At 38.8% G+C, this 22,226-nt stretch overlaps 1 protein-coding gene across 2 annotated transcripts in view; it reads right to left on the bottom strand.

The window, feature by feature from the left end:
• Positions 1 to 18,397, bottom strand: part of DSC1 (desmocollin 1) — a 32,707-nt gene extending 14,310 nt beyond the window's left edge. For both annotated transcript variants that reach the window (XM_068993950.1, XM_068993951.1), the window contains exons 1-10: positions 18,335 to 18,397; positions 15,194 to 15,278; positions 13,133 to 13,335; positions 11,737 to 11,853; positions 9,893 to 10,048; positions 7,314 to 7,458; positions 5,411 to 5,577; positions 4,881 to 5,015; positions 2,695 to 2,880; positions 388 to 650 (exon numbers count right to left, since the gene is read on the bottom strand). In XM_068993950.1, coding sequence (XP_068850051.1) covers positions 388 to 650; positions 2,695 to 2,880; positions 4,881 to 5,015; positions 5,411 to 5,577; positions 7,314 to 7,458; positions 9,893 to 10,048; positions 11,737 to 11,853; positions 13,133 to 13,335; positions 15,194 to 15,278; positions 18,335 to 18,397 — 1,520 coding nt within the window. The remainder of the gene's footprint in view (positions 1 to 387; positions 651 to 2,694; positions 2,881 to 4,880; positions 5,016 to 5,410; positions 5,578 to 7,313; positions 7,459 to 9,892; positions 10,049 to 11,736; positions 11,854 to 13,132; positions 13,336 to 15,193; positions 15,279 to 18,334) is intronic.
• Between the last annotated feature and the right edge of the window lie 3,829 nt (positions 18,398 to 22,226).

The following is a 22,226-nucleotide window of genomic DNA, read 5'->3' as shown; positions in this document are numbered from 1 at the left end:
GTAAAAGTTCAAACCAAAGAGTGGACACAAGCTCAAAATCTGTCATTCTGAAAAACGCATAGAATGTTCCCAAATTCGAAATTAATCATCAATCACAACTGGGGCTTCCCAGGTGGCTCAATGTTAAAGAATCTGCCTGCCAGTGCAGGAGATGTGAGTTCCATCCCTGGGTGGGAAGATCCCCTGGAGGAGGAAATGGTACCCTTATCCAGTATTCCTGTCTGAAAAATTCCATAGACAAAGGAGCCTAGTGGGCTACCATCCATGGGGTCACAAAGAGTCAGAGTCTACACAGTCCATGGTGTCACAGAATCAGACACTATTGAGCAACTGAGCGTGAGGATGAACATCACAATTTAAAAGAAGAAAATTTTGAAAATATCTTACCTTAAGCCCTCGCCAGTGCCCCTATCCGGGTCCACCGCTTTGTATCCAAGGAGTTCTGTGCCTGCAGGGAGGCAATCTTCACTCTGAATAACTTTTACTGGTGGTTGGCATTCAGGACCCTCATCATGGTCTTTAACTTTAACAGTGACAATTGTAGTACACATAGTCGTAGTCGTTTTTGAGTTTACTGCTTTAGCGAATTGTGCTTCGTTAAGGACACCAATTTGCAAAACAACTTGGCGATTGACTTCATAGTTCAGTGGCTGTTCAATAAGCACACTTGAATGAGTCAATATTTAACACTATATACAGAAGAGGAAAGTATGATTCTAAGTTTTAGCACCAAAGGGAGAATCATTATGTATGAAATGTTACCAGAAGTTGCAGCTCATGTTTTAACAATGGATAATCAGCTTCCTATAAGCGACAAACACTACCAAGTGCAAACTTGTTTATTTTTAAGATTCAACCAATTTTTTTTCTTGCTTTCCTTCAGGAAGTTCCTGCCTCCATTTTTTTTTAAAAACAAGTTTGAATATGAATAAAAATACAGAATATTTGAATGAATTTCAATGGGCAATTTCTCATTATTTTATTATTTATCAAATAGGGTAACAGTGATAACTAAATCAGCAGAAGTCCCTTTAATAATTAGATAGACTGTAATCAAGCAGGACCCTATGGAGCCTTCCTAGGGCAGCCTTGTCCCTCATATCCTCTGCTTTAGCTCCTCTCTGAAGTACCTAGATAATGACACCTGGTGCACACTTGTTGAGTTCTTTTAAAGATGTGAAACCCTGCCCCCAACCCACCAAATGGAAGATGTTAACTCCTTGATGACCATGAGCACATAGCCCTTAGACCTAAAGATTTATACTGTTAACTCCTGTTATCTCACCATCAGCCAATCAGAGCACTGTGTGGTAGCTGACCACAGACCTGGAATGTCCCTTCCTCAACCTTGCCTTTGTAAATGGCTTGTTGAAACCCTTAGGGGCTTCCCTGGTGCCTCAGACAGTAAAGAATCTGCCCACAGTGCGGACCTGGGTTTGATTCCTGGGTTGGGAAGATCCCCTGCAGAAGGGAATGGCAGCCCACTCCAGTATTTTTGCCTGGAGAATTCCATGAACAGAGGAGTGTGGTGGGCTGCAGTCCATGGGGTCACAAAGAGTCGGACAAGACTGAGGAACTAACACACACACACTATAGGGGAGTCTGGGGTTTTCAAGCACAAGTCAGTCACTCTCCTTGTATTGGAACTTTTACAAGAAAGCTGCACTTTACCACAACTGAGTGTCAGTAGATTGTCTTTACCACGCAGGAGTGAGTGGACCCAAGTTTGGCTCCGTAATAAGACTACTAGGACATGAGATTTGGCTATAATGGAGCAGTTACTGTGATTATCTAAATCAAAAGATATAATTGTATTATCTAGCAGCACCTTTTCAAAGTACATAATATTTGGGTTTGTTCCTGAAGGGAATAACTAGAAAGAATCTCCAAACAATTAACAATTAGAGACTAAATCTACCAAAATAACAAAAAAGAGAGAACTAAACCTAGGAGAAAAGGTCAAATATTTAAAAAAGAAAGAAATAGAGAAAAAAAGATAGAATAGGTAATATTATAATTAAAGGACATTTTCTAAAAACTTAATGAGGAAGGCAAAATTTATGCATATCCCTTCTAAGAAAATACACTGCCTCTAAGAAATTAATATGGAAAGTTGTAAGAAGTTAGTGAACGTTGCAGGTAGAAGGTCTCAAAAAGAAACCAAGTTCAGTTAAAGTGAACATTCTCTGAGACAGCAAATGCAATTAAATTTTTAAAATCCCAACATACTTGTTACCTCAAATATTGGAGAATTAGTGGGAATAGATGCTAAATGTTTAGTAAATAGTCTGTTTTATAAAATATACTGTAGAGTGGTAAAACTATAATATGAGTGTGAAGAGAATCGAAAAGTCAAGAGGTTAATTTCAAATATTGATTTTTCCATTTCTCTCCGTCTTATACTTCATAAGGAATTAGATGAGTGGGTGTCTAAGACCGCTTCTAAAGTTAGTATCTATTTATTAGTTTAATATGTCTCTGCCTTGGTTTTCCCCATATATAGAACAATCAGTTTGGTACCAACCACCTCTTCCGTCTAAGAGAAAATGAGGATAAAATAATAATAATAAAGCTCATGTATGAAACAATATAAATCATTTCAGCATTGCATTGCAACAACTCTAGTTATATACATACAGGAATTACTATATACATACACACACACACACACACATATATATAAATATTTTTTACCTTGACAACACACAAGACTGCTTCATTTGTATTTGGGTCTGTACTGATTTGGAAGGTTCCGTTTTCATTTCCCTTTAGGATCTGGTACACAGCTCTCGAGTGAGGTGTGTTTGGCAAATCATGGTCATGTACCGCCATTCGTAAAATTTCAACATCAATTCTGTTTTCTTCTACTTCTACAGTATACTGAAACAATTGCCCATTGTTATTATAAATTCATAGTTTTAATGTAATTTTCTATTCAAAGTTTTATTTAAAGGAAAAGAAAGCAAAGTGATATGGAAATGTGCAAAAACACAGTGGGAAGGATGTACACATTTAACGCATAATGCTGTTTCGAATCTTGTCCATTCTTCATGCTTTACCTTTTCAACTTCCTGACCAACAAAGGCCTGTCAAGTCAAAGCTATGGTTTTCCAGTAGTCATGTATGGATATGAGAGTTGGACTATAAAGAAACTGAGCACCAAAGAATTGATGCTTTTAAACTGTGGTGTTGGAGAAGACTCTTGAGAGTCCCTTGGACTGCAAGGAGATCCAACCAGTCCATCCTAAAGGAAATCAGTCCTGAATATTCTTTGGAAGGACTGATGGTGAAGCTGAAGCTCCAATACTTTGGCCACCTGATGAGAAGAGCTGACTCCTTGGAAAAGACCCTGATGCTGGGAAAGATTGAGGGCAGGAGGAGAAGGGGATGACAGAGGATGACATGGTTGAATGTCACCACCAACTTGATGAACATGAGTCTGAGCAAGCTCCGGGAGTTGGTGATGGATAGGGAAGTCTGGTGTGCTGCAGGCCAGGCGGTTGCAAAGAGTCAGACAAAACTGAGTAACTGAAATGACTGACTGAGGTGATTTTTCTAATTCAAGCCCTCAGATCTAGCTTTAGTCTGAACCTTTACAATATTTATAGTCTATTACTCCTCTTTTTAAAATACATAAATGTTTTCTATTAAGATATTAAACCTTCAGTTATTTAAAGATAATTGTAAATTGTATTTTTTAAACTTTTAATTCACAGACAAACACTTTAAGGAAAAAAATTTGCCTTCTTTGAGAAATGAAATCATAATTTCTCTCCCCTAACCCCCTCAAGAAATATGGTTACAGAAAAGGACTTTAGAAAGATGATAGCCTAATAGCCTTTGGAATATAACAGGTCTAGATTCTTTTTTTTTTTTTAATAATAGATATAGATTCTAATCCTACATTTTTCTCATATATGATCTCTTGGTAAGAGAGCATGGGCAAGTTACCTAACTGAACTTTCATTTCCTTCTATGAAATATGAGATAAAACATATCCTTATAAATTACAAAGATTGATGTAAACAATTAGATGAATGTGCTTCTCACTGCAGGTTTTCTCTTCTTTGACTTGTATTCTGGTATAGGTTAATGAAAATGTGAAGATTACTCACGAAAAGTTCAAGGAAGAATCATTTTCTAGAAGTATCATCCAATATATATTTCTTGTATTGTGTACTTCCTAAGTGAAAGCTTCCTCATATATAACCCATATATAAAGAGCCTGTGTATAGATGGCAGTGGGCAACCTATACTATTGAGCTCTCAGTGGAGCAGAAGATATAAACTAGCCCCTTTGCTCTCTTATGAAGATGAGGTGTAAAGAACACAGACAAATGCCCTCTTTTCCTCACCCTGTAAAAGGAATTTAACTCCAAAGAATTTGATTCCAAAGCTTGGTATCCAAGAAACACCAACTATATTAATGAATTCCGGGCTAAGAACCTGATGCAAAGAACTGACTCGTTAGAGAAAACCCCGATGCTGGGAAAAATTGAAGACAGGAGAAGAAAGGGAAGACAGAGGATGAGATGGTTGGATGGCATCACCAAATTGATGGACATGAGTTTGAGCAACCTCCAGGAGTTGGTGATGGACAGGGAAGCCTGGTGTGCTGCAGTCCATGGGATTGCAAAGACTGGACACCACTGAGCAACTAAACTGAACTGAAAGACTTGTAGATGACTAAAAGAGTACTTATTTTCCTTGCATCCTAGCACTGTGATTATTTTTACAGAAATCATATTTTTATGTGGATGTTATTTGTAAATGGTATCTATTAAAACCAAAATATATAATCTCATGGAGCTACCAGACTCTAGATCTGTTTTTTGAAGATGTAAATGAAGCTAGATAAATGAATACACATATATACTCACAGAAGTTTCTGTAAAATATGGTGCATTATCATTTTCATCCTCAAGAGAAATAGTAATTGTTCCTGTATTAAATAAACCAAAAGGTTGGCCCCCCATGTCTCGAACTTCCATTATTAACTTGTACGTATCACATTTCTAAAAGAAAGGAAAAAGATACACTGATGAACACATAACTTGTGAGTCTCATAGCCATTTCTCAGGCTTTGATTCTTTCACAAACATTCTTTTTTGATTAAAAAAAAAAGAAGCCACCATAAATGCAAATAAAGAAAAGGTATTTCAGTCAGTACAATGAAAAGCTGGTGTTTCTGATTTAATATTTTAAAAAGTAAAGCTGTTTTAATATCCACACATCAAACCAGGTCAACGATCTCTGAGACCTTGTATCTTCCCACGATCTCTGTAGGAAGATCTATATAATGGAAACATTCTTGGAGAGGTGGCCACCAAGAACTTTACTTTAACTTCTCTGGGAATTCATGATCAGTTTAAATATAGTTTAGTGATTGAGAAATTAAGCAATTCATTACTTCTCTATCCAGTAAAGGTGTAGTTGTGGTGATGACACCTGTGTCTGGATGTACGGTGAAATGTCTTGGATTGTTTGGAATTTGCTGCAAGATTTTGTATTTCAGACGAGTATGTAGAGTGTCAGGTTCATCGAGGTCTATTGCGGTCACTTTTCCCACTGAGGTTCCTGTTTAGATAAATCCAATGCTGTCAACAACTTAAAGGAGTGATCTAATTGAATTACAAACAAAAATAAAATCAAGGCATTGCTGTGGCATATTCACCCCTAAAACCCCCAAGTTGATTAATTTATCAATAAATAAGCCTGCCACCTGATGAGCAGAACTGACTGATTAGAAAAGACCCTGATGCTGGGAAAGATTGAAGGCGGGAGGAGAAGGGGACGACAGAGGATGAGATGGTTGGATGGCATCACTGACTTGATAGACATGAGTTTGAGTAAGCTCCGTGAGCTGGTGATGGAGAGGAAAGCCTGGTGTGCTGCAGTCCCTGGGGTCACAAAGAGTTGGGCATGACTGAGTGACTGAACTGAAGCATGCATGCATGCTTAGTCCTGTCTGACTCTGCGACCCCATGGGCTGTAGCCCTCCAGGCTCCTCTGTCCATTTCTCAGGCAAGAGAACTGGAGTGGGTTGCCATTTTTTCCTCCAGGGGATCTTCCCAACCCAGGGATTGAATCCACATCTCCTACAGCTCGTACACAGATAGGCAAATCTTTTTTATCACTGAGCCAACAGGGAAGTGCCTAAATGCTCTCCCACAGCTTTAAGCTCCCCTTACCTGGAAACTTCAATTAGGTGGCTACCACTGATAATATGATTTCTATTCTACATAGGTAAGAATATTCACCCCACCCTTGGGAACAGGGGTGCTCAAATTCTTCCTCCTAATCTAGTCCATGACCATTTCTAGATGAGACCTTTTCTATATATCTTGTTTCTTTTATATTCAACTTGATAATGTTAAAGGAAAAGACTAGCTTTGCATATGATAACAAAGGTTTCATGCTATTTTACTTTAATAGATGTGCTGAATTGCTAATACATACAAGACAAACATTACACAACAGTCTGAGTGTCATTTGGACAAGCTTTATGGCTCAGAAATCAGAGTATTGGTAATGTTACCTTAGCAAACCATTTCTTGTGGAGAGTAACATTAAATATGCACACACAGTGACAACATAATGAAGAAGGCTTAGACACTAAGAACACATCTTGTGATTTTATAAATTAGACTTGTTACACCCTTTGGTTTGATGAGGTCACAATCTTGGCTGCTAAGAGCATCAGACTAGTTTAAAAAATTTTTTTTCCAATTTGTTTGGAAAATAAGCAAAGTAAAGGAATACATATGTTATAAGCCTGATCAGCATTTCCATACCATAATCTATTTTTGAGTCCTTGAAAAGGTATTGTGACTTTGTAAAGATTCAAAAGATCTATTGCTTTATAAATACATCATGGACACCTGTGCACATGATCAAAATAGAAAATATAAACAGCATTTGTCTGTCATTGTGGATTAATCTAACAAAGTTAGAAACTTAGTGGATCAGTTAGCAGCCTTCTACATGTGCTTAGAAAATTAATACAAAGACTTTGACTTTGAAGAGCCTATGATCTTACAAGACTACAAAGTTTTATGTAGAATATTTTTTATTCATTTGGCCACACTGGGTTTTAGTTGTGGCATGTGGGATCTAGCTCCCTGACCAGGGATGGAACCTGGACCCTCTGCAATGGGAGCATGTAGTTTTAGCCATTGGACTGCCAGGGTCTGTATGTAAAATACCTTGAAAGTCAAACATTTAAAAAATATTCTGCCTAGCCGTGCTTAAAACAGTAATAAAGAATTCAACTGAAGCAAAAAATCTCATGTTTTCCTAAAACATGAACTTACCAGTTCGGCAATTCTCAGGCACAGTAAAGACAGTCACTTTGTTTTCAAAATATGGGGCATTATCATTGTCATCTTCCACTTTGAATACCAGGGGAAGTGGGTACTCAGGTGCATAACCATCTGCAGTGGTTGCATAGGCATAGATCTAGAAGGTAGATGAACATCATCAGCTGATTCTTAAATAACAAATTAGGCACAAAATTGAACTTAGCAGTTGGGGAAAGTCATAATACTTAAAAAAAAATCATTGGCAAAGGTCTATCTAAGAATGTATGCAACAGAGAGACAACACAGCCCCACAATCTATGCCCGCCCTCCAGCTTCAATCCTTTCTCATTGTTTTCCCATCAAATATCACACACTCCCACTCAATGAGGCTTCTCTGGTCCCTGAATTAACTGCATACTGTTCTCCTTGTTAGAATGCATGTAGACTTCCCCAGGTTGTGCTAATGACAAGTTGTTATTGTTTTTTTTTCCTAAAGTTTGTACAAAATATGATTCTAGTTATTTGTAGACTTATATATGGACAACAAAGGATGAGATGGTTGGACAGTATCACCAACTCGATGGATGTGAGTCTGAGCAAGCTCCAGGAGGTGGTGACGGACAGGGAAGCCTGGCATGCTGCAGTCCATGGGTTCACAAAGAGTCAGACAGACATGACTGAGCAACTGAATTGAACTGATACACATATATAGAGAAGGAAATAGTAATCCACTCCAGGATTCTTGCCTGGGAAATCACATGGACAGAGGAGCATGGTGGGCTACAGTCCATAGGGTTGCAAAGAGCTGGACACGATTTAATGACTTAAGAAATAAACAATATATATCAACTATTTCTGGGTGATTCATTTATGCTCTTTTCTCTATTTACCTGTATTTTCTCATTTTTCTGTCCTTAAAGATGTATTTCTTGTGTAGTAAAAGTGTTAGCAAAATTATATATGCATTCCAAACTCTATCTCAAAAGGATATATCTTGGCCCCAAATGCAATGATTTGATGCCCTTTCTCTTAAATACCATAAGATTATTTTTGAACTCTTCTTATGCAGTATACACACAGTCAGTCTTTGGTAAATGGTTGTTGAGTTAAACAGATTTTCTCCACTAACAGAAACAACTAAAGCTGCCCAGAGTGAACTCTGTGTGAATTCAGTTCTTCACTGTAGCTAACTTTCTTGATTCCCCTACTGTAACCATTTTCTAGAATGAACCAAGATTAAAATCCCAGGTATCTAACCCCTCCCTCTTTGGCCTTATGTTAGTCAATTGCCAGACCCTAGAGAGTGAAGCATTTCTGTGCACTAGGTTCTTGAGATTACAGCATTTCTGTGTCTCTTTATCATTCATCTCCTCTTTTCTATTTCCAAAGCCACCATCCTCATGTGACCCCAAATGCATCCTATCAACTTTCCTGTTGTATCCTACACACACGTCCAACCAGTTCAGTTCAGTTGCTCAGTCATAGCCAACTCTTTGGAACCCCATGGACTGCAGCACACCAGGCTTCCCTATCTATCACCAACTCCCAGAGCTTGCTCAAACTCATGTCCATGAAGTTGGTGATACCATCCAACCATCTCATCCTCTGTCGTCCCCTTCTCCTCCTGCCTTCAATCTTTCCCAGCATCAGGGTCTTTTCCAAGGAGTCAGTTCTTTGCATCAGATGGCCAAAGTATTGGCCGACCAACTTGCCAACCAACATCCGACAAACTTTCCTATAATTGTCCTGACCTTCTCCAAACTATGTAGCTTTCAGGAGTCAGATGCATTTCCATAAAGCACAATTTTAATCATGATATTCCTGAATAAGACTCTTCTGTGATCTCACCATTATCTACCAAAGTAACAGAAAATCCTCATTGCTGTGTTGAAAGGCCATATTACATCTTCGCATGCTCACCTGACGGGAAAGACATTTCCACTTCTAATCTCTAGGAGAGAAGTTTTTGAAATAGCCGTCCATGTTCCCTATGTTCCCTTTTTCACTTTTCCCCAAACAACCTCCAGCTGGGCTTTTTCAGTAATAAAACTTATACTTTGGTTTTCATCCCTGTATCTTAATAAATTCCACGCTAAGGGATCCAGTACTCTTGCCTGGAAAATCCCATGGATGGAGGAGCCTGGTAGGCTACAGTCCATAGGGACGCTAGGAGTCGGACAAGACCGAGCAGCTAACACTTTTACTTTCATCCTGAAACAATTAAATCAGAATTTCTGGGAATTGGCCCAATCATCAGTATTTTTTTTAAATTATCATGTGATCAGAGCTAAGTTATTATTGAGAACTTTAAATTCAATAAAATTCACTGCTCTTGTCCCAGGATTATATACATCAAAACCTGTCCTTTAAAATTGTTATTAAATATTCCCTTTCCCCTCTCTTTTCTTCCCTTGTAATAATCATCCTTTTTCATCTATTGTACCAATAGAAATTTAAAGTTTGTATGACACATGAACAATATTTAAAATATAAAGACAAATCATTGATTCTTCTGATATATATAAATAGCTTGAAAATACTAAACCAGTAATAAAAAACATAAATCTGAATTAATGATGCACTCATCTTACCGGAAACTCTTGATATTGCTCACGGTCTATGCTTCTTGTACAAAATATATCCCCTGTATCTTTCTCTATGAAGAACAGATTGAAGGGCTCTTTGTCTACCCCTGGTCCACTTATGGAGTAAAAGATGGTGTAGTTTTGTGCAGCATCAGACTGAACCTGTAACAATAATTGACAGTTTAGGAAAAGAGCAAATATATCATGATAAATCTTTCAACCTAATCTCTTGTGATAGTTTATTTTTTATTGTTGTTGTTTAGTCACTAACTCATGTCCGACTCTTTTGTGACCCCATAGACTGTAGCCAGACAGGCTTCCCCGTCCATGGAATTTCTCAGGCAAGAATACTGGAGTGGGTTGTCTTTTCCTTCTCCAAGGGATCTTCCCAACCCAGGGATTAAACCCAGGTCTCCTGCAGTGGCAGGCAGACTCTTTACTACTGAGCCACCAGGGAAGCCCTTATTTTTTATTTCTTGCTCTCTTTCCCATATATCTATTCTTTCTTTCCCAGTGTCTCCCATATTTTTAAATTCTCAATTATATCCTGCATTGTGCGAAGCCACAAACTCTGTCACTTATTATTGAATACTAAATTCTTTGAAGTTATCTGCATATGTATGGAAAAATCATGGCATTGATTATTCTTTTTCTATTCTGATTCACTTATTCTTATTCCTGTATACAGCCATGATTTCAGTGGTTTTGAATTATTTGGAATGGAAATTTTTGTGACTAAAAAACTGGAAATAACACAACTTTCCTCCCATAGTTAATGCATCATAAATTGTACAATTTCAACTGAAGATCATGGCATCCGGTCCCATCACTTCATGGCAAATAGATGGGGAAACAATGGAATTAGTGACAGACTTGATTTTCTTGGGCTCCAAATCACTGCAGATGGTGACTACAGCCATGAAATTAAAAGGCACTTGCTCCTTGGAAGAAAAGCTATGACCAACCTAGGCAGCATATTAAAAGGCAGAGACACTACTTTGCCATCTAGTCAAAGCTATGGTTTTTCCAGTAGTCATGTACGGATGTGAGAATTGGACTATAAAGAAAGCTGAGTACTGAAGAACTGTTGCCTTTGAACTATGATGTTGGAGAAGACTCTTGAAAATTCCTTGGAATGCAAGGAGATCAAACCAGTCAATTCTAAAGGAAATCAGTCCTGAATCTTCATTGGAAGGACTGATGCTGAAGCTGAAACTCCAATACTTTGACCACCTGGATAAAGAACTGACTCATTGGAAAAGACCCTGATGCCAGGAAAGATTGAAGGCAGGAGGAGAAGGGGACGACAGAGGACAAAATGGTTGGATGTCATCACCGACTCAATGGATATGAGTTTGATCAAGCTCCAGAAGTTGGTGACGGACAGGGAAGCCTGGCATGCTGCAGTCCATGGGGTCGCAAAGAGTTGGACAAAACTGAGCAACTGAACTGAACTGAACTGAAAACTGGCCTAAATTAAGTGGCAGTAATACCACTTTTTGGAAAACAGATATATTCGCCTTTTTTTGTGAGGGTAAGTGCTGATAAAAGGGAGAATTGAATTATGCAAAATCTGTAGGCATGTCCTCTGTATGTGAATGCTAAATTCTGGCAAGATATTTGGGAGAATCTGGATGCAGACCTAAAAGAATCAGAAACTCAAAATATACAACTTGTTTCTAATGCTAAAATGTGACTTTTGGAGGGAAGTGATAAAATTCAAACTCTTCTACAGGACCCTAGTTCTCATAAATAGATGGTCCTTATTAGTACCAAGAGCTTCTCAAATGGAAAGTTTTAAAAACAAAGAAGCAAAGCTAACATATAACATCAAATGAGATGACATGTACCTGCTGCACGTGCTGTGGAAATGGACCTAGTGAGTTCTCCATCAGTGAACATGGAATAGGCGCCCATCGCCTCTTGCTTCGCCTAAGGACTGCGTCTTTCATATGTCTCTTAGGAACCTGCATTGGATGAGAGGTGAAAAAATACAGCATTGCTTATCATTCTGGATCCAGTGATTTTTCAGATAAACAGTAACATGAAGAAAATAGGTAACAGTTGCACATAACAATTTTATGGATAATGCCCAATTTCTGTTTTTTTGTTAGTAACACACACACACACACACACACACACACACACACAACCAGTTTCACCTATTTCCTGTTTTAATCACTTATCACCTAACCATCACCAGAACTTTATAGGGTTTTGATAAAAGATACTATCTGAAGAAATACTGACCCACTAAAAAGAAATAATCGAAAAAATAAAGAATTGATTTTATTCCACTAAGAGTGGTACAACCAAAATTTGCTAAAATACTAGCTAACTTGAAAAGCATTTGTATACCTATATAAAGACACATAGTATGTGTTCCAGCATATTTTATTTCATATGGAGACTCTTTACAATTTGGATATAAAATAATATTGTATAAGCCTTATGTTACATTAAGGCTTACGTTAATGTTATGTAATTATATAACATTAAGTCTAAATGTTAAACAAATGTAAAGGATATGTAATATGTAAGCATATTCTAAATTTGATGAAGATTCTCACAGTCAAAAGGAATTGAGCTGAAAAACTTCCTTATAAATCAAATCACTTATTAATAAATTATCTTTAAGACCAAATTCATTGTGCATAATTTGTTTAAAGTGAGATTTATATGAATTCCAGGAACCTTCTCCCTTCCTAAGCATCACCACTCCCTGCAAGAAGACTAGCTCAGAGTCAGAACATTCAAACCAATCCTGTGGACTGGCCATACAGCATTCTCTGAAGAAAAGGGCCTTGTAAAATGTTCTGTTAAGATAGGAATAAACTGGAGACCTTCTCATCTTTTCTTTAAAGAGAGACTCAAAGCCACAGTCACTCGAGGGAAAGCCATACAGGGTGGAGTGTCACACCTCCAGCCAGAATCAATCTTCAATGAGTCTTAGACCTGCCCTGCCTTGTTCTGCAGGTAAGTCACTCTTGTTGCCACACCTCAGAACATCATTTGAAACCTTTGATATTCTGCCTTTGTTCCCTGGCTACAGAGCTGTTCATTTTTACACCACTTATAAATCACTCTATTACTCATTAAAGCAGTCTAGTCTTTACATATGTTTGTTATAAATGGAATAGAAAAAAAACTGAGTATTCAAGAACAAGAATTTTAACAAGGATGGAAATAAATGAGATGAAGGGCTCTGGTGAGCAGATTATTGTGCTTAAGTCTTGTCTAATATACCTTCTTTCCTCCTGCTTCCAGTATGATTTCTATCTCCTTCTGCCCCTGTCCCTGACTGTCTGAGAGCAAAATGGAAAAGCTCTTCTTCTCAGAAGACAAAACAAGGTCATGTGTTGTGTAAATGGAGCCATCTTCTAGAATCCTGAAGTCAGGATCACTTGACTGGATTAGGCTGGCGGACTGGAGACACTCCTTCAGATTCACTGCCGGGAAGAAATTTTACAGTAATTTGTAAAGTGAAACAAGGATAGAACAAGTTTTACAGGAATGACAACCTCTAGTTAATGTGGGAGAAGCAAAAAGAGGGAGGTTACGCTAGGGGTGTGTGAAGTACTTACTATTCTAAAACTTATAGGCCATAAAAATTAAATAATTAAATTGATGGAGTTGCTGTCTCCACTGATTTCATTAGCAATTAATTTATGGATAGATATAAAATACTTTTAATGTCACTGGATTTATTGTTTCCACTTTAACTCATTATTATGCACAAATGCATCGTTCTCTATTACATGTAGTATAACTAACTGCATGATGTCAGATTTTGAACTTTGAAATCATCGGTGATAGCTATTAATAAAACTGTCTTGCAAAAAATTAGAAAACTGTTCTACACTTGAATAATATTTCTCAGTAATATTGCACATACTACTTCTATAAAATCTTTTGGAAACTTAATAAACTCCATGCTTAATAATCCCTAGTGGTTGTATCAAAATATTTCCTTTGCAGATTCATATTTAATATATTAGATTGGCTAAAAAGTTCATTCAGATTTTTCCATAGGCTGTTACAGAAGAAACCCCAATGAACTCTGTGGCTAACCCAATATTTATCATATTTACTATGTGTCTTGAGAGTGTAGGCTGTGTATCCTTTTAGTACCTTTGAAAGAAAAAGGAATTAATTTAAAACCTCCAAACACTGGGCAAAGCATTGTCTGTCTTGGAAAGAATACCACTTCTGTATATGAGATATGTTTTTCTAGTCGTAAACTTAAGGCTAGTGAAAAATATTGATGAAATGGATGTTATTCCTGGACTTAGAACAACCAACTCATGTCTCAGATATAGCTGTAGCAGTGTGTGTATGCATCCTCAGGCTCTCAGTTTGTCTGACTCTTTACAACCCCATGATTGTAGCCCACCAGGCTCCTCTGTCCATGGGATTTCCCAGGCAAGAATACTGGAGTGGGTTGTCAATTCCTTCTCCAGGAGATCGTCCCAGTCCAGGGACTGAATCCACATTCTCTTGCGTCTCCTGCATTGGCAGGCAGATTCTTTACCGCTGAGCCACCGGGGAACCCTGGCTGTGACAGTAAGACTGCTGCTGCTGCTGCTAAGTCGCTTCAGTCGCGTCCGACTCTGTGCGACCCCAGAGACGGCAGCCCACAAGGCTCCCCTGGTCCCTAGGAGTCTCCAGGCAAGAACACTGGAGTGGGTTGCCATTTCCTTCTACAATGATTAAAGTGAAAAGTAAAAGTGAAGTCGCTCAGTAGTGTCCGACTCCTAGCGACCCCAAGGACTGCAGCCCACCAGGCTCCTCTGTCCATGGTATTTGCCAGGCAACAGTACTGGAGTGGGTTGCCATTGCCTTCTCCGACAGTAAGACTACTTAAAATTTTATTTGACTTTCAGAAGCTTTTCTGTAAAATAGATCACATAAATTCTTGCTGGGCACCTGGTCTTTGTCATCAATCTCCAGGATAAATTTTCTTTTGGGCACTTCAATTTTGTCATGTCTATTTTCTATCTGATCAGTGAAAGAATGTTGGTTTGGCAATTTTGGCAGCAGATCAGTCATAGGAAATTAAAATACGTTTCTCATTTTGGTGCTTTGTTTGTACTAAACTAAGATAATTTAGACTTCTGATGTTTGCTGATTTTCCTGCCAAGAAAAGTAACACAGTTAACTTGGTGCTTTAATTGTTTCTAACCACAACCAAAAAACAAGTTATCTTTCAAGTCGAATTTTAATGCCAAAATGACTACCGTATGGCTTGAGCAGCCGAAAGCTAAATGTAGCAGTCAAAACTATGAAATTCTTAACATCCTTTCTCACCTTTGCCTACAAGTGCTTCAGCCCGAAGATGAGAAGGAACTTGCAGAGAAATTTTCTGACAAGCATCGCAAAATAATATTAAAACCTCAAAAGAAAGAAAAAAATCAGGAGTTACATTTGATCAGAAGCTTTCACATTACAGTTTTGTCTTACTGATAAAAATATTGTGAATTTCAATAACAAATTAATCTTCTAATCTTTCAATATTTTTCATATTCATTTAAAAAGGAAATAGCAAAGAAAGTGGCTTTAGGAACACAACAGTCATTTAGTAGCAATGAAAAAATTAAAATGAACAGAGTTCTTAGAACCTGGATTGTATTGCATCATTTCAAGAAAATGTGTTACAAACTATTGACTTTATATGTAGAGTTTATCATCTCTAAGGTCATTTGTAAATGTCTTTCTGATTTCTCAGCACGAACAAAGTACTTAACTTTGGAATTCAATAATTATGTATTTGTATACAAATCATCCTTTTCACAGCCCCAAGCAAACTGAGGTACTTGAGGATGTTTTTAACCTCCTAAAGATCAACATCCACCAGTATTCCCTGACCTCAGATTACTCCTCAAAAAGGCTTGGCTCATAAACTTCAAAGTCTAAATGATCTCATTCACAAAATTAGTCTAAAAAAGAAATATATTTCAAAATATGGAGAGTAGACTTCAACAGGGTAAAGATTTTTAGTTCAATTCAAGACACAAATATTGCTTTACCAAGCCATATACCTAACTCAAGAAAAAACCGAGCCTACCTGAAAAATTAAAGAAACGCTATCAGTTTTAAAGTGAAGTCGCTCAGTCGTGACCGACTCTTTGAGACCCCATGGACTGTAGCCTATCAGGCTCCTCCATCTATGGGATTTTCCAGGCAAGAGTGCTGGAGTGGATTGCCATTTCCTTCTCCAGGGGATCTTCCCGACCCAGGAATTGAACCCGGGTCTCCCACATTGCAGGCAGATGCTTTACCGTCTGAAGTGTCTGTAAATTCAGAACCTATTTTTCTTGGCATTTTCTGTTTATTTGCTTCCTCTACTCTTTTTCAAAATGACTGTTTTATTATTATGTAAATATAAAATAGAGCTTTAACAGGGAGGTGAATTTTATAACCAATATTTCTCTGAGGACGTATTTCTAGAGTTAAGGGAAAGTCGCTCAGTTGTGTTTGACTCTTTGCGACCACATGGACTATACAGTCCATAGACTTCTCTAGGCCAGAATACTGGAGTGTAGCCTTTCCCTTCTCCAGGGGATATTCCCAACCCAGGGATCAAACCCACATCTCCCGAATTGCAGGCAGATTCTTTGCCAGTTGAGCCACAAGGCAAGCCCTTCTAGAGTTAGGGGACCCATTATTTGAGAGAAGGAAAGAAAACCATCAGCTATACTATGGATGTACATTTCTTTTCTAACTCAACCCAAGTCTATTGGCTATATCATGTAGGCCTATTTGAATAGTCTGTAATTTTGCAATAACTCTGTTAGATAACACCAAAAACTGGAATTTAAAAAGTTGTATTTGTATTCTGGCTTTAAATTAAATAACCTTTTTTTAAAAAATGGGTCTTTTTACTACTTACTTGACTTCTTAATATTTTCATTTCTAATGTCACGGAATGTACAAAAATATACCTAAAGAACTTTCTGTATATAAAAAACTATATATTAATAATGGTCTAAGTATATAATGTGGAACAGCATTTTGTAATTAGAAACAGATATGTGTATATACACATGTAGATTCATAGACCTACACATCTATACTATATAGTCACACATTATTCTCAGAGGATACATCTACATATCCTCTCATACCTCCATCATTTTTCCTTCCTGCCCTAGGGTCTCCACTGGTTCTGCCTCACAGACAGAGCAGATCTCTAAGACATACAATATATCACAGTCTTCAAGTTAAACAAGCAGCTTAGTTATTTGGAGGAAGCTGGGGTCAGACTCATTTTTAGGCATCATGGGCATAAGGAATGGATGGGCAGTGGATGAACCAAAGGGTACTGTACAAAGCAGAGACCAAAAGTAAAAGAAATCTGGGTGAATATCTTGGAAAGCTTTCCCTTCATTTTACCTAACTAATAATACTAACTAAAGATCTCTGTTCTCCCCCTACACATACCCCCAGACAATTATAGGATGAGCATATGACTATTAACCCCACTTAGTGTATTTTTTTTTTTAATTTATTTATTTGGCTGTGCTGGATTTTAGTCACGGGATCTTAGTTGAGGCATGAGAACTCTTAGCTGTGGCATGTGGGATCTAGTTCGCTGATATAGGAATTGAACCTGCGTTGGGAGCATCGAGCCTTAGCCACTGGACCACCAGGGAAGTCCCCTAGTGTACTATTTATACAGAGAAAATATTTACCCTTTTACAATAAAATCTTTAAATACTGAAAATATAATCCGAAGCTAAAATATTTTATTAAAATGAAAACAAGAAAGAAATTCAGTGCTCAGAAATGCCAGATGTAGATGTGGGACAACTTCTCTCTCCCTAACCCCCGCCAAAGAAAAAATTAGCACCTAAATACACAGTTACAAAAAACATAAGTGGAAGTGAAGTTCATGTATTTTATCCATGAATGTCACATTTTTCTTGATTTTTTTTTTTTTTTTTTCCAGTTAAACGCCTTCCTTGAACTAAGAGCTCCGCCCTTCTCTCAGCCCTTTCTGGCTAAAATGAAGCGAGTCCTGGATAGCTCACATCTTCAAGCAGACTCCTTTTCCTCTTCTCGAAGCTCAGGGGAACTAAGCAGGTGAAACAAGTACAGCTTATTTAGTGACTAGCAGCAAAAGCAAACCTCAAAACTTTCCGGGCCAAATGCCTGAGGAGTGAATTCATCCCGTTGCTCCGTAGAAAAACACCCTAGCAAGACTGAACAGGGGATTCCCTTGAAAAATGAACAGCTTGGTGGTGGAAACTTGAAAAGCAAACCAAACACCAGCCGTCCTGGGTCCCAAGTCTCTCTGTGCTTCCTTGAATTTTACTCAGCTCTGCTCCTGTTCTTCCAGTCTCCCTTCTCTGCCTTCCACTCCCGCCCTCCTCTCTTTCAAGCCCGACCTGAAGGAAGGCAGCACCGAGTAACATGCTTAGACTCCCTAATCCTTTGCTTGTTACTCACCAGGAGAGAGAATAGGAGCTGCTTCCAGAAGATGCTCCCTGGGGCGGCAGAGGCCACAGCCATCAGAAGTGGTCCGGATGCTCAGGGATGGTGACTGGATAACAGGGCAGCTTGGAATACACGGGGCGGCTTCGGCAGATTCCCCACGGCTGGCACCTGGGCAGGGTAACCTGTTGTCACCTTGGCGCGGATGAACTTGGTTTGGAGAAAAGTCAGCAGGCAAACGGGAGAAATGACAGGAGAGGGAGCAACGGGACAATTGCTTTCCTCCTATTCCCGGGTTAGTCTTCGTCCTTCAATTCAGTTACCTCGGAATGGAAAGAGGTTTTCCTACAACTGGGGAGGGTGGGGTACAAAACACCCCCAAACGCAGCCACTGGCTCCTCCTCACAGCTTTCAAAATTTCTCCTGCCACTTGACACATCGGCAGAAGCAACAGGGAACACCCTCCATCCTCGGCCCTCCTCCCTTCCCCCCAGGTCGATGCTCTGAAGTCCTCCCCAGTTATTACCCACTCCCACGTCCTCCCCTCCTTCCTAGCCTTATTAACCTGTCTTGCCCCTGGGCACAAACATAGATTGTGCATGAACTCCATGCAAAGAAGCGATGCCTCCTCAACCGCCCTTGGCAAATCAGGGATACACAGGCATGTGCAATCACATACATCAGGAGTTATCTCCCCATCTAAGCATTTAGGTGTAGTCTGTCACACACAGCAAAGCCGTTCTGCTAGAGATCGAGGGCCGCCGTCCACAGTAGCAACTTCGCAGATGGTGTTGTGTCTGCTCCTTATTATCCACTGCACACTGGTTTGATTCTCTAGCTGTCAGAGGAATTTACTACAGTGTATATCGATGTTGTAACAGTAAGTGAATGAGATATAATTTTCTTATTGCAGTCTTCAATTTTTTTAAATTCCATTTATTTAAACTGGAAAAAAAAAAAAACAACCCTGAGTTCACCCATTTCTTCCACCATTTCCCACCTCCTGCTTCTCTTCTAAACCACCAGTCTGTTCTCTGTATCTACGAGCTTAGCTTTCCATCTATTTATTTTTTTCTTAGATTCCACATGAAAGTAAGATCATGGGCATTTGCCTTTCTCTGGGCAAGTAAGATCATGGGCATATGCCTTTATTTCATTTAGCATAATGCCCTCAGGTCCATTCATGTTGTCGCATGAATAATATTCCATTGTATATATACACACCACAATTTCTTTATCCACTCGTTCATTGATGGAGACTTGATCAATGGAATCCAGGTTGATTCCATGTCTTGTCTATTGTAAACAATTCTTCAAAGAATATGGGGTTGCATATATCTTTTCAAAGTAGTGTTTTCATTTTCCTTGGATAAATACCCAGAAGTGGAATTACTGGATATGGTAGTTCTATTTTTAATTTTTTGAGGAACCTCCATACTGCCTTTCATAGTGGTGGTACCAATTCACATTCCCATCAGCAGTGCAGAAGTGTTCCTTTTCTCCACATCCACACTAATACTTACTATTTCTTATCTTTTTGATGATAGCCACTCTAACAGGAATGAGGTGATATCTCATTGTGGTTTTGATTAGCATTTCACTGTTGATCAGTGATATGAAGCATCTCTGAATGTGCCTACTGACCAGTCTCTATGTCTCCTCTAGAGAAATGTCTATTCAGATCTTCTGTCCATTTTTATACTGGATCATTTGCTTTTCTGCTATTGAGTTGCATGAGTTCTTTTCATGTTTTGATATTAGCTCATTATCAAATATGTGATTTGCAATTATTTTCTCCCATTTAGTAGATTATCATTTCATTCTGTTGATAGTTTCCCTTGCTGTGAAGAAGCTTTTTAGTTTATATAGTCCCACTTGCTTATATTAGTATTTGATTTTGTTGTTTTTGCTTTTGGATTAGATTCAAAAAATCATGGCCAATATTTAGTTCAAGGAGCTTACCACCTCTGTTTTCTTTTAGGAGCTTCATGCTTCCAGGTCCTATCTTCAAGTCTTCGTCATTCTGAGTTTTTGTGTGTGGTGGAAGATTGTGGTCCTGTCTCTCTCTCTCTCTCTCTCTCTTTTTTTTTTTTTTTGCATTTAGCTGTCCAGTTTTTCTAGCACCATTTATTGAGGAAACTCTTTTTCCCATTGTATATGCTTAGCTCCTTTGTTGTAAATCAAATGACTACATTAACTGTAGGTTTATTTCTGGGCTCTCTATTCTGTTCCATTGATCTGTCTGTTTTCATGCCAATATCCTACTATTTTCTAAAAAATAATGTTAGGCAGTACTTCTCATAGAGTGCTTCCTGATTGGGGTCCTCCTCTCCCTCCTTGAGGAGGTAGCGCCCATTGGCCAACATCCTCCTCCCTTGGCACACTTACCTAAAGTTTCACTCGAGAAACCCTGAGGCTGACACCCACCCCTGTGTGCCTGGGCCTCTGGCCATTCCAAGCCTGGCAGGTGGGTCTGGGGAGATGCCCCTTTTACCGGCAACTCCATGGGTACATGGACCTGCACTGCTCGAGCTGCCAAGCCTTGCTCACTGCACCACTGGATCCAGATTCAGCTGGCCAGACATGCTGGGTCTTTAGCTCAGCTGGTGCTGCAACTGCTCCACTCTGCTCCTGCAGCCACTCTCTGAGTGAAATACCACACTATTTTGATTGTGATAGCTTTGTGATGGAGTTTGAAATCAGGTCCCACAATGTCTCCAATTTTATTGTTTCTCAAGACTGCTTTGGCTCTTTTGGGCCTTATGTGGTTCCATACAAATTTTAGGACTGCTTTTTCTCTTCCTGTGAAAAATACCATTGGAATATAAAATATCAATTCTCTTCTTATTGCATTCTTTTTATTACTCATGTAAAGATGTTTTCCCTTGAATATCTTTATTTGAGAACACCTGTAATCTAAGACCAACTCTTTTAAAAAATCACTCCATTCATCCAAATTACTTGTACATTACATGCAGGACGTTCTTGCCTAAAAGTACATTTTCCCATCAAGCTTAGTTTTTTTAAACACTAATGACCCTGGCAATGGCAACTTTAGCATCAGTTCTCCCATCATAACTCAATGAGTTCAATACCAGTATCACACACACAGCAGCAATGGAAGTTAGGAAAGGAGGGTAAATCTTTTCATATGGTAATTGTTTAATTTGGAGCATCAAAAGGAAACTTAAATTCATATTTAATTAGACACTACTAAGAATCAGAGGGAGAAGAAAATGGCAAACCCACTCCAGTATCCTTGCCTGGAGAATCCCAGGGACAGAGGAGCCTGGTGGGCTGCCGTCTATGGGGTTGCACAGAGTCGGACGTGACTGAAGCGACTTAGCAGCAGCAGCAGCAAGAATCAGAAACCACCAACAGGCATTTCACTAAATCCTCCCAAACAGCCCGGTGAGGGCTCCTTTTAGATAATGAAACCGTGAGAAAGGAAGTAACCAACCTCCGCCCATTAACCCAGAGAAAATGGAGAAGTAAACATGTGAACTCGAGTCTGACTGTCACCAAGGTGCAACTCCTTTCACTCTTTCATGCTATTCTGATAATAAATGTATATCAGTATACTGAAAATGGCAGAAAATGATGATCAGGAATGTGAGAATTCTGTCTTGTTGAACGATAAGCCAGTTTGAAACCAGCGAAATGTATTCAAAAGCAGATATATGCTATACCTCTTAATTGCAGTCAATTATTCTAGAATACTATGGGCATCTGGCCTCTTTTATGAGGGTCTTTCTATAGGCAAAGTAAAATGGCTATTCAACTACTTACTTTATAAATGTTTATACTTGAAATTGAGCTTCCCTTGTGGCTCAGATGGTAAAGAATCTGCCTGTAATGCAGGAGATCCAGATTCAACCCCTGTTTTGGGAGGATCCCCTGGAGAAGG

Source organism: Capricornis sumatraensis, chromosome 21 (assembly GCF_032405125.1).
Source record: "Capricornis sumatraensis isolate serow.1 chromosome 21, serow.2, whole genome shotgun sequence".
In the NCBI taxonomy this organism is placed as follows: domain Eukaryota; kingdom Metazoa; phylum Chordata; class Mammalia; order Artiodactyla; family Bovidae; genus Capricornis; species Capricornis sumatraensis.
Note: the sequence above shows the minus strand (reverse complement) of the source record. Positions and strands in the feature narration are given on the sequence as shown.